Below are 13396 nucleotides of genomic sequence, written 5' to 3' on the forward strand. Positions count from 1 at the left end.
AATAATGATAGTAATAATAATAATAAGTACTGCAAAGAAGTTGCTCTTGTTTTTACATTATTCTTTATTTGATAGGAGGAGAAGGAATCTGAAATATGTCCAATTAATTTAAATTTACTTTGCGGAGCAGCACGTGAAACCGCACTTTTAGCAGCAGTGCGGGGTGGTTTTATTGATGTTGCCAAACTGTTACTGGAACATGGGGCCAATCCCAATATTATAGCTAAACCAGTTGAGGATCAAAATGACCCAAAGTGCATTGAGGAAATATATGGGCTGAGTAATATTCCAATTACAGAGGCGTGCAAACAGCATTCTCTCCCGATGCTTGAATTGCTCTTAAAGTAAATTTGTACTAACTAACTTTATCCTAACAAATAATTATAATTTGTTTTCATGTTCTCAGATATGGAGCTCGCGATGCAAATGGCACGGCGCTAAGTGTGGCTATCTCATCGGAGGATGAAGTAATATTGAATAGTTTGCTTGCCCAACGTGTACATCCTGATTCAGATTATAAAATTCACAAAAAGGGGCTCCCTGAACCTATTGATGTGAATGCTTTTCTGCCTTCAGCGGCAAACATCTCCTACAGCGCAATGTTTCCTAATGTTCCAACAATTATAGATTGGCACAATAATACAAATGTTCATTTGTCATTTGTGCGGTGAGTCTGAATAGTATATATTTATGTATTTGCGTTGAAATAAGAGCTAATGTTTGTATTTTCGAATCTATCTTTACTTTGAGTGTAACATTTTGTATACGGAATTTTATTTATTTCATATTAAGTAATTCTGCTGTTAAAGGGTGAGAAGCCAATGTTTTCTAACTTGAATTCCTGGTATCTTACAAAAGGACTATTTTCACCGACGAGAAGGTTCAAGATGTTCTCAATAAGGCGAAAGCCTATAAATTGATGTTGTTGTTTTTATAGTGAAAGCTCTCTTTGGCGGAAAGCACATAATCAACTATCCACAACTTACTGGGGTCTGTTCTGGATAAGTAGGGATTACAGTATTACGCGGAAACTCAAGCTTATAGTCAGCGATGGGTATTGTTTCGACGCCAAGTACGCAATTCACTGGTAGAGAGTTAATGAAAGTAATGATAGGTCGAGCAAAATCTTAAGAACCACAACGAATTCCTCTGCCAGCAGTTTTTGCAATAAAAATATGTCTTGGATATGTTTTTTTATGCCTACCATGGCAACTTAACTAAGACCCATTTCTGGTTGGAGCGACACCATCGAAAAGGCTCGTTTCCAGGGTCTTCTATTAGGTAATTTCGATAGCAGTTAATTATGCGCTTTTTCTAAACAGGGTTTAAATACTGCGTTACAACAATAACATCAGGCAGTTTAAGAAGGAACATGATACCTAGATAATAGAAAAATATCTTCCAAAAATAGTTGTAAATGTACAAATATCTGATTTTATGTTTAATCACCTTAGTACGCGTTCCGTTTTGTGTGAGAAACGAGGTTCTCCAGCGGGAAATAAAGTTATTTACTGTAAARGAAACAATCGAAGAATATAGTAGACTTTATCCCCTTTCGAATAAATTTATGTCTAAAATTAAATTTTATTTGTTATTTTTTTTTTTATTTAACGTCATACTACCATTCATCCTGATTGAGTTTTCATGAAATTTATTTATAAATATATAAACAGATTTTAAATATATGGAAATTCAGGAAAAAATATGTGTATACATATTTCCATAACGAATATTTTATTTAGTTATTTATCAAAAGTAAATAATCCAGGGATGGAAAGATTGATTGTAAAGAAAAACCATTAAATATAGTTTGCAATAATAGATATATTGCTTTTTCATTATTATTATTTTTAATACCATAGTAGAATATTAGAAGTTGTATAGTTCACTATAATTAAGAAATTGCCCTTTAGGTAGGTGCCAAATAATATTGTAACGGATTTATCGATAAATCATTCACTTTGTAACTCACTCTTGAGTTCGATTGTTAAAAAAAGTCAAAAATTAATGACTATACACTCAACTTTATTTCTTATTCTAAAACAACTTAACGTTTATTACTAGTTATTCCAGAATACAACTTTTTACTCAAGGCTCTTTACTAAGCAATACTGTAATTATAACTCTGTCTGATGCACATTCCGGCAGCCCTTATACAGTACTTAATTCTGGCAATTTTGTTCTATCATCTGTGTTTGTTTTGCTGCCATCGACCTAAGTATGATCGTCCCGATTTATTCTTATTGGAGCTAATTCCATCCGTTTTCCTAATACCCAGTTTCTGTTAAGTTCATTGATTTTGGTCAAAACGAAATTCCACTAAAAGATGTCTATTCCCTAATTTATTGGTGAGAAATGTGCACATCCGAATCGTACTGTTTCATGTGGTCATGTCTTCTCAATCTTGACTGCTTAGCCACAATGTACTCCGCATATTTGGCAATTCTTTCCTCAGCCGATTGACGACAACTAACCCAATAAACCCATTCGTTAAATTTATCCAAGGGTTTTGTGATTCTCAAATGCCCGCCACTTAGACCGTTGTGCAACTCGTTGAGAATTTTGCGGACTTGTAACCTTCTGAACAATCATCAGACATCGTCGATTCGATTTTGTTCTATCATCCGTGCTCGTCACAATATACATATATAAGATGTAATTAGTATAATATAATTATATAATAACAATTGACTTAAATTCGTCAGATCAGTTATACTTTATATTCTTGTAGTATTAATTGGCTGGTTAATGGCGTTCTAAAATTGAATCCCAAGCTTCAAGGACATCCAATGGTAAATGAAATTACATTGACTGCCATAACGCGCATAGACTTTTCTCATAACAGTCTGTCCAATATTCCCATGGAAATTTTTAAATTAGTTAGCTTGAAGTAAGTATTTTAATGTTCATAAATGTATTCACCACGGATAAACTAATGATATTTAATCTATATTGTGCCTATTTAACAGATATTTAAATATTGCTCAGAATAAAATTTCCAGTTTACCTTCGACTGAGCAATCACTTAATACCGCTAAATATTCCTACAATTGTCCTGTACTTGAGGAGCTCTTCATGCAAGATAATCGATTAGTAACAATACCTACCGAAATATTCCACTTGCCATCACTTACGATTTTAGATATTTCAAATAACAAGCTACAAGAAATGCCATTTGATATGTGGAAAGCGCCAAAGTTGCGAGAATTGAATATAGCTTTTAATTTGCTCAGGGATTTGCCTGTGCCTCCAATGCAGGTAAGAATATATACGTTTTATTACTATTGCAATGTGTTAATCGAGATAAAAATAGAGTATTTACGTATGTATGTATATTAAAAACATCTACAACATATGTATATTTGGTACCCTTGACACTACATACTACTGTGATCAAATTGAAAGGTGAATTTTTAGTTCTTACTGTTTTTTGAATCGGTAAATTTGTATTTCTGTATGCTGAATTTCACATCAAAATATTCATTCATATTTGAGATACTCGTCGTTTTGTGAGGCTCTATAAGTGAATTCTTCGATTTTTATATGTCTGAATTTATTGATCAAAGAAGTGCGATAATGCACCATCTCATACTGCATTGGTTATTCGTGATCATTTCGCCACATTTTCACCTAATATCCTGCCCGGTGGTTGCGGCCTGATTTACCTGCGTGTAACTTCTGGCTGTTCAGCACATTCACATGATCACTCCGACCACACCGTTTTTACTCAATTGAGGATATAAAAGCAGATTCGAAGAAGGCTCTGACAGCCATCACGACGGACCATTTTTGCAAGTGCTATGACGACTAGAAAATTCGTTGGCATAAGTGCATTGCAGCGGAAGAGAATTACTTTGAAGGAGAGCAAATGGACAAAATTCAATTTAATCACAGTAGCATATAACTCAATCATCAATGATTATATCGAAAAAAATTTGTATAGAAATTTTTGAGATCAAGACATACACCGCATTTTATTAAACTTTCGTCCCTCCGGTTGACTTTATATTGAAAAATATGTATCTGAAATACCTTAATGCAATTAAACAGCTGCATATGTTTATTTTATTGAACATGATGTTATTTGGCACAAAAATTATATGATAGGTTGTTGTTATAACGGCTGAAAACGTTCCTGAAGGAATTTGAAGGAATGGTGGTTATTGACAGTCCTGATAAAAATCAGGGTCCGTTCCGTTTACTTAAGCTCATCTGTCGTGGGACGGTATGATATGGGTTTAAACGTTTCCTTGCTTTTGTTCATCTACTAAAATTTTTTTCGTCTCCTTATCTTTTACTTATATTTATTGGATATATTGATTTTGTTCATAAGTCATTTGTAAAATTTTTGTAATGTAAGTGTAGGTGTCTGGTACATGGAAATGTTTTACACAGCTTTATTTGCTACAAATTGCGAAGTATAGTGTCCGGCTGCAGCCGAACTTAGCCCTATCTTACTTGTTATTTATTTAAGTTTAATTTTAGCAGGCTCTAAAATCTCATCTCAGCTTAGAAAAGTTGCAAACAGATTCATTTCTTAGTGCTGATCCTACAAATGCTTATAATTCTAATAAACAACGACAACTAGATTTTCATCAACTTATACATCGTAACATTTGGGCTAATTCGTTAGAAATAACTGATAATGAAATGAAGTGGAATAAATCCAAGCAGGAGGAGGGATTTTCAAAGTTAAATAGCTTAAATATAGCTAACAATCTTTTTACCAGCATACCAGTAGCACTACCCTGTTTGGCGGCCAATTTAACTCGACTTAATATGTCATATAACAGCTTGAGGTAAATACATAAATTTGATAAAGGTATATTGTTAAGGTTATTATCTTGGTATTTATCATAGATCAATGGGTCATGTTACAAGCTATCCATCAACTCTTAAACAATTGGATTTAAGTCATAATGAAATTTCTTGTTGGCCAAGTTTACCACGAATCACCAATGATTCCGATCCGCATTTGTTATGTTATAGTTTTATAGATCAACCTATTACGGGATCCGCTGATGATTCGAATGCATATGTTAAACCAGTACTTAGTGGTAAAACTACCACGTTTCGTAGTACAGTACTTAAAAGTGTTTGTCAACATCGCCGCCATTTAAAACTTGAGTCTTTGCGCACCTTAATATTAGCTGATAACCTTCTGACACGTATACAGCTATCTACTGATGATGTCACTACTCTTTTCAATGAATCTGATGATGCAGATTGGAGTGTTGTGGGTGTAAACAAATCCAAATTGATTTTTCCAAATTTATCTATGCTGGATATAAGCAATAATTGCCTCAAGGTAAGTTTCGTTTTAATTAATTGCATAAAATGCCTTACATATTTTCAACAGGAAATTCCTACTTCACTGCACGAGTTAAATAGTCTGAGTGTTTTGAACATAAGTGGCAATGTGAATATTACCGATCTTCCACCGCATCTCGGCCTTCTTTCGCGTTTGTGGAATTTAAACACACGTGGTTGTTTGCTTCAAGAACCTCTAAAATCTATGATTGAAAGTAAAAAGTATAAAACAATGGATATTATTGGTTATTTAAAGTCAATTTATGAAAATTCGGTTATTTACGCTCGTATGAAGCTAATGGTAGTAGGTGTACAAGGTATTGGAAAGACAACACTATTAGATCTCCTAAGACAGGGTGGTGGATCACAGAAAACACGTGCTTCAGAAAATCATTGGACTAAACGTATGGGTCATAAGCGTAATACGTCCAAATTAAATAATAAGGGCAATATTTCGACGGTTGGCGTTGATATTGGGACTTGGGTATGTGAAAAGCGCAAGAAAGCACCAGGTTCACATGGACCAGTAATATTTCGAACGTGGGATTTCGGTGGACAAAAAGAGTGGGTATATTTATTGAAATATTGGAATATAATCATAAAATATTTGGATGGATTCAAAGGTATTATGCAACACATCAGTATTTTTTATCGAAACGCAGTTTGTATTTAGTACTTTGGAAGATAACTGATGGACACAAAGGACTTTCGGAAATTCTTCAATGGTTAGGAAACATACAGGTACATAAAAAAATTACATTTAATTATCGATTACACTTTATTAACTGTGATACTATGTAATTTTGAGCTTTTGGGCTGATACTATTTGTATTGAGAAATATATTAATAATGGGAAAATGGGGAAAAAATGGGAAATCCAAATTATCCAATGTGAAAGCTATCAAAACTTACTGTCATACACTGTTTTTTATTTCACTTTCTTATACATATTAGAGTTAGTGGGCTCATTTGAAGTGATGACAACATTTTGTTTTATATCCGAGATATTTTTTATTAAAATCGACTTAACACAAATGAGAGCCTACATACGATTTCACTATTTTTTATTACCGAATGCTATTGGGCTAAGAAATATTCTATATAAAAGGCGGAACTGATTATAATAATTATACTGATAGTGGTGCACCGAGGGTATAAGGTGAAGGTCTGACTTCAGTTGTAGTGTTTGAGGGCTGGGGTAATTCACACTCATCAGCTTTTGGCATCAAACTACAATATATTCATGGTAAAATATTAAGCTTATTTTGACCAACATATAAAGCATAAAATCACCAGACATTTGAAAATCTAATGTTTTTGCAAAAAAAGTTTTATAGCTAGCAATAAGATTTTATGGCTATTATATCGATATCTCTAAGAAACATGTAACTGGGATGATGTAGATACATATATTGTGTTAAATATAATATTTCGAGCTCGACATCGCTGTGTTTTGTAGTATGAATTCTAGGCCTTCATATAGGCCTATCTATACGTGTTCTCGTCTCATATATGCAACCATCTCCTCCTCGATCTTATTCTGGAGTCCTTTTCAGTGAAATTGTAGGATTTTTTTTTCACGGATGTCTAGGGGTGATCTTGGGGGTAAGGAAGTGGCGTCTAGGCGCTTTAGAATTTTAAAACCGCAGTGTGGATTTATTTGGCGACGTCACTGTAGTGTACTCATTTACACGTATTTACATAATATATTTATTAATTTGTTTATTACTATACTTTTTTTCACTTCAACTGTGTTGAAATTAATTGTTCGTTTTTACAGGCTCGCGCACCAAATTCAGCCGTAATTATTGTAGGTACACATTTCGACGCCGTCGGTGAAACTTTTTCAGCACAACAAGCAGAGGAATTACAGCAAATTATACGTGAAAAATTTATTGCTATACCAGATGCAGAAAAAATCGGACTGCCTCGTGTAATTGACTCAATAGAAATTAGCTGCCGGTGAGTAAATGAACTGCTAAAATTAAACTATATCTTTAAAAATACTTAAGAAAATTGTAAAGAATTTTTTTTTTGTTGAACCCCAATCATCTACCAATATATGATATAAATTGTATTGGATTTAGGCAAGTATTGAACGTTTGCGACAATTTTTGAGTCAGAGTATTAGAATCATACACCAATACATGATATAAATTTTAAAATTAAAAATTTTTTCGAAACAGAAAATCACATTGATCAAAAATATTTTTTTTTCTAAATAAAAACAAAAAATTCAAGTTATCCTTTATTCTGTCCACGGGTTTTTAATATTATCCTCCGTGATTTTCATTAGTTTTCCAATTATTTTCGGCATGGATTGAACTAGTTTTTGGCAGATTTCCAATAGGGTATCATCAAAATTGCTTCTTATTTTGAAATGAAACGGCTGCCAATACCGTCTTACAGTCACTCCAGAAGTTCTCAAGTTTAGCAATATTACTTGAACCTATTTTATTGGCAAAGCCAATTTAATGAAGCAATAAATTGCCACTCAAACGCAAAATTAACAAAATAATAATTCAAGTTGTTGATGCTCTACTCTCTTTCTTCTTCATTAAAATATAACTATATATAAAAAGCAGCAGTTGTAACACCACTTGACGAAAAAACCATACCTTTTATTCTTATTTTATTTTGCTTGAGTAAAAATTAAAATATCTTGATGAAACTTGAACATGTTCCTTATCATTTCTTCGCCGCTTCGCCCCACCGCTATGTTGTTCTTCAGACGGGTAATTGTTATTCGAACTTCTGCATGGTCTGGCAATGGAACGTTTGCTTCATTGTCATCGATTGGGGATTCTTGTTCACCTTCTCTTAGCGTTATACTTTCACTGGTTTCCTTTGCAGCTGTACGTAAGGAGCCTGAAATGCCGCCCTACAGTTCCCTTATACCGAGCTGTTGACGAGTGCTCGCCTTCTCCTGGCGTTATACTTTCACTGGTTTTGGTTGCAGCTGTACGTAAGGAGCTTGAAATGCCGACCTACAGTTCCCTTATACTGAGTTGTTGACGATTGCTCTCAGAGAGTAGGAGTGCAAGTCGAGTGGAAAATCGTTCGGCTGTCTGTTGTGATTGCAGCTTCTCGACGTCGAATCTTCCTTGTATTTGTTGACGTGCGTTTTTTGCTGCACAGAGGCGGATGCGAATTTCGGGCCCCGTCGAAGTCGATCAGCCTCAACCCATTTGGGGATGTTTCACCGTGGAGGTAGAATTTACCGACCGTAGTACCAAAGATATCATGGCGGGGGCAGCTTTCATAGGTGCGTTCCAAGCGCTCATAGAATGCATATTTGGTCACATCGTCCTTCTCTTGAGTCGGGGGGTAGGCGCAAATCAGCGATATGTTGAAGAACTTCGCTTTGATGCGGATTGTGCCTAGACGTTCGTCCTCCGGGGTGAGCAGCTGAGCAGCGGCACCTTCCCAATTAAGGGACCGGACATTTAAGGTGGGTGGGTCCGCGGCTGGTTGTTATTTTTCATTGGGTTTTTTTTTACCGAACTTATAGTATATATACTACGCGTATATATATATATACTTACTTACTTATAGTATATATATACGCGTTGCTGTGGTATACATTTTATACTATTATTCATGTCATAAGCTATTCAATGCAGTGAAAATATTTTTTACGAATAAAGGCGAAACCGTTTTTGTCGGTATAGGAATCCAAAGGATTGTAGTTGAGATTTAATTTTGAATATGTTCATACAAATAGATTATATTGTAAAAAATAACGAATTTAAGGCTGCTTTCTCCCAGTCCAGTTAATAGAGTTGTCCGCTTAACAGAGCTTTCACTGTATTTTTTATTTATGAATGTTTTTCACCATCCTATCTTCTAAGTTGGCTCGATCTGGATACAGAGTGTTAAATTTTACCAATATCTGCTCAGTAGTTTAGAAGTCCATCGCGGACAAACAACGTGACACGTGATTTTTATATATAAAGATAGTATAGTTTTAATATAGTTTGGCTAAAACAGGTGTTCATATTTGTCTTAATTTTACTCAATACTCGTTAAAAAAATATGTAATTTTGGTTTGTTTACATTTTCATCTGTCAAAATGAGGTTTCTCGCTATTGCCAACTACTTTTTTTTTTTTTGGAAGAAACCTAACTATTGCGAATGGAAAACAGGCAAGACCTGGCAATGCCTCTAGTTCAATATGCAAGCTATGATAGCTTATGACAAGCCAACATAATTATGTCTTAAGTCTTCTATACAAAATAATCAAATAGCTTAATTTGCTGGTTAAATAAAACACGCTTAATAATGGAAGTACTATAGATTAATGCCGAAAATACCCCAACTTCAAAATACTATAATTATTGATTATCGTTATTCTAGCAAACCTTTTGCCGAACATGTCATACTATATATATATATTTTTTTTTTTCGTCCGAACTTGTTTCATTTTACTCCGTTCCTTTGTTCTAGTTGCAGGATCGCTTTTTGTTTTGTTCATTATGATACGTTTATTGGTTCATACATTTTTATTCGTTCGCTCCCACATTCGTGTGGCTCAAACCAAAACGTAGTGGTTCGCAAACCGGCTGTCGTTCATTATTTTGACTACCTTATTCTTCTGCTTCTTTCCTGTTGCAGACAGTGCATTCGCGATTATAATCGAGTTAACAACATTGCACCAGTCGTTTCTTCTTTTCGCTATTCCAAGCGAAGCCAGGTCCTTCACTACCTGGTTTTTATATTCTGTAACTCGATTTTCGCACTTTCAAGCCAAGTTTCGAATAAAATATTCGTTAGCTTTTGAGTTGTAGGAAGCAAGAACGAAAATTGTACGTATTTATTCTGTCACAGGGTGGTACAACTTTCGCATAATTAGAAAATAGATCCGAATTTCGAATAAAATATATTTACGAATGGTCCTTCCGACGGAGTGGAGGTCTTCTTTTTCTTTCTCTCGAAAACTCGCAACATCGACTCATCCATGTTGTCATCGTCCAAACCTCTGCACCATATAGCAAGACGGGAATAATGAGTGACTTATAGAGTTCAGTTTTTGTTCGCCGAGAGAGGACTTTACTTCTCAATTGCCCACTCAGTCCGTAGCACCTATTGACAAGAGTTATTCTGCGTTGGATTTCCAGGCTGACATTGTTGATGGTGTTTATACTGGTTCCTAAATAGACGAAATTATCTACAACTTCAAAGTTATGATTGTCAACAGTGACGTGAAAGCCAAGGGAGAAATCTTTGTAAAGTCTTCCTAATCCTTTCTTCTGGGAAATATTCAGCAGCCTCCGTTTTGGCTTGAGATGTATTTATTGTAACATTTGCCACCTAATAGCCAATTAAATTCCGCTGCCCTATCCAAAATAATTTTTAATTTTATCATTCGAAGATATGATAAGGTCGTCCATATACGTTACCACGGTCTCATTTTTTTCCATTAAATCTCTGAAAAAAGCATGTACCTCGAGCAACTGCCGACAAATTCCAAGGAACGAAAAGGAATTCATATTTCCCTTGATGTGAAGTAAATAAAGTATACTTTATTGAGTTTGCTTCAATTGGCACAAGGAAAATCCATTCCTTAAGCCAGTTGTTGTGAACGTAGGTGCACTTTGCAATTTTTTGATAACGTCGTTTATCAAAAGCATCGGAAAATGGTCCTTTATTATTTTCTGATTAATACGACGGTACTCATAACACAACCTACTTACTAATGCGATGGGAGATTCGTATTCTGATTTGCTTGGACGTATGATTCCGTCTCTCAGCGATTCAGACACCTGATTATTCACAATAATTATATTATCGGAGGGCATGCGTCTAGGCGTCTGGTGTGTAGGTACATCGTCTAGTAAATAAATTATCGTTTCCACCGGTGAACTTTGCTGTATTGGAGGACAATTTGATACTCTCAGTGCTCTTGTCATTATTAATCGAATATTTGAATACGACCTCTTTCTCGAAAACCATTAAGTCAATTCGTTTGAGGCCATCATTGCCAATGATTATTATATCGCGTTTATGTACGATATGAAAATTTATAATTTTGCTGGGGGAACTATATATCTTGTGTCTAATGAATTACTCCATAGATTTCAAGTTTGCTCCCTAGCATTATGCGGACATTTTTATGTTACACTGAAAAAATACACTTCCTTACTTGTTTTAAATATTTTTATATTACTTCTTTGACCTTATAAATAGAACAATGCATAACGTACGTCTATTGGCGAATATCATTTACGATACCGCCTTTATGCTGCGTTCACCTGGGTCTAAAGAGGCGCTATTGTTGCAAAAGGTACCTGCCACTTACATTGCTCTGGAAGACATAGTAAATGTTATTGCTGGTAATTTACGCTCAGCTGGCGTTGATCCTGTGCTTGATGCTGAAGAATATCGTAAACTTGTCACGGAAGAAATGCGCTTACATAATTATAAAAGCTTCCGTGATTCGGCCGAACTTAATCAAGCAACAATGTTTTTGCATGATAATGGAGTGATTTTACATTATGATGATGCAACACTACGTGATTACTACTTCCTCGATCCACAATGGTTATGTGATATGCTAGCCCATGTGGTGACAGTACGAGAAATTAATCCGTTTGCTCGGACCGGCATTATGAATATGGACGATTTGGGATTGCTGTTCCGTAGCGATAAAATCCAGAGTAAGGAAAACCGAAGGTGTGCTAAATTTTGGAATCTAAAAAACAAACATTTTTCACTTAGTTTTTTTAAATTAAATTTCTAGTTATATCGTAAGTCTGTTGAATAAATTTGAAGTTGCCTTAACCTGGGATTCACGCACATTGTTGATACCATCACTGTTACCTCATCATGAAGAATGTACAGCTAATGAGGGTACCACCGTTAAAGTAAAAAAGAAAAATCAAATAAAAGGAATAAATACTCAATCTAATTCTGAATATATTAAGGTTTTCCAACGATCGCGTACTCGGAACTTGAATAAAGGATGTTCAAATAAAATAAATGCGAATAGTCTAACATTCAAGTTACATTCATCGAATAATCTCTTTGGTTGCGATGTGGGACTACGACGTATTCTTTTAATGACATATTTTCCTTCAGGATTTTGGTCTCGCATTCTAACCAGATTGTTGGCCGACGAGCAAATTATGGAGGCTATAAAATCCATGTATTTACCTGAAAATGACGTAAGTCTATTAATATTTTTTCAAATATTTGTACATATTATAATTGTATATCCTTGAGACGAGTATGATTTATGTAATTTTTTTATACTCCTGCAACATGTTGCTAAGGATTGTTCGTGGATGTTGCTATATATATATATATATAATATATATATCAGTGGTTGCAAAATAATTATATGTATTTATGCTAACGGTGACGAGACCAGTTGAAATCCGCATGTCTGTCTGTATGTCCATCAGTTCGTCTGTCTGTGCAAGTTGTAACTTAAGTAAAAATTGAGATATCGTAATGAAACTTGGTAAGGTGCCGAAACGAAGCACTAAATTAAGATATTTAACTGTAATTCGGCACTAGCGGCCCTCTAATTCACATATCCCATAAACTACTTAAGCTACGAAACCAAAGCCAGTACAAATTCCTATCGACACTGTATTAATGTATGAAATGGGAAGATAACCCCGTTCACTCACCAGAAACATTAAATTTTACACCAGAGTATGAGTGGTATGAGAGGATTCAGGGTAAAAATTGGACGATGGGCGTGGCACCTCCTAATCTTAGGTGAAATCACATATCGCCTGACCGACAAGCGAAAACGGGCGAAATGGGACTATAAACATGTCTAGTTCCAATATAACACAATATTCAATTTTATTTAATTATTTCAGTAGGTTGCCAAAAAAGTCTTGCTATAGTAGTATTTTCGCTAGTTGGCGCTGAGAGGGCGTAGTTCTAATTTTATTCGTCGTATCGGGTCATGCTATACCTTTTTGGAAAGCTTTTCATTCACGCGCTAACACGTGTTTGATTGATTGTCGTTTCTTTTAAGTCGTTCATGAGTTATAGCGTCGCAAACATGGAGCAAAATAAAGAGAAAATACGGCATATTTTACAGTACTACTACGATAAAGGCAAAAATGCA

General features: G+C 34.9%; 1 protein-coding gene across 4 annotated transcripts in view; it reads left to right on the forward strand.

The window, feature by feature from the left end:
• LOC108966267 (leucine-rich repeat serine/threonine-protein kinase 1) overlaps positions 1 to 13396 on the forward strand; it is a 43553-nt gene that overhangs the window by 18449 nt on the left and 11708 nt on the right. For 3 of the 4 annotated variants that reach the window (XM_018929051.1, XM_018929054.1, XM_018929053.1), the window contains 12 exons: positions 76 to 344; positions 407 to 667; positions 2732 to 2890; positions 2970 to 3258; positions 4486 to 4799; positions 4861 to 5308; positions 5360 to 5874; positions 5934 to 6051; positions 7091 to 7272; positions 11497 to 11982; positions 12050 to 12173; positions 12234 to 12473. In XM_018929051.1, the coding sequence (XP_018784596.1) occupies positions 76 to 344; positions 407 to 667; positions 2732 to 2890; positions 2970 to 3258; positions 4486 to 4799; positions 4861 to 5308; positions 5360 to 5874; positions 5934 to 6051; positions 7091 to 7272; positions 11497 to 11982; positions 12050 to 12173; positions 12234 to 12473 (3405 nt within the window). The remainder of the gene's footprint in view (positions 1 to 75; positions 345 to 406; positions 668 to 2731; positions 2891 to 2969; positions 3259 to 4485; positions 4800 to 4860; positions 5309 to 5359; positions 5875 to 5933; positions 6052 to 7090; positions 7273 to 11496; positions 11983 to 12049; positions 12174 to 12233; positions 12474 to 13396) is intronic. The other variant, XM_018929052.1, reaches the window with a different exon arrangement.

Source organism: Bactrocera latifrons, unplaced genomic scaffold (genome assembly GCF_001853355.1).
Source record: "Bactrocera latifrons isolate USDA-ARS-PBARC rearing strain unplaced genomic scaffold, ASM185335v1 scaffold_158, whole genome shotgun sequence".
Classification (NCBI taxonomy): domain Eukaryota; kingdom Metazoa; phylum Arthropoda; class Insecta; order Diptera; family Tephritidae; genus Bactrocera; species Bactrocera latifrons.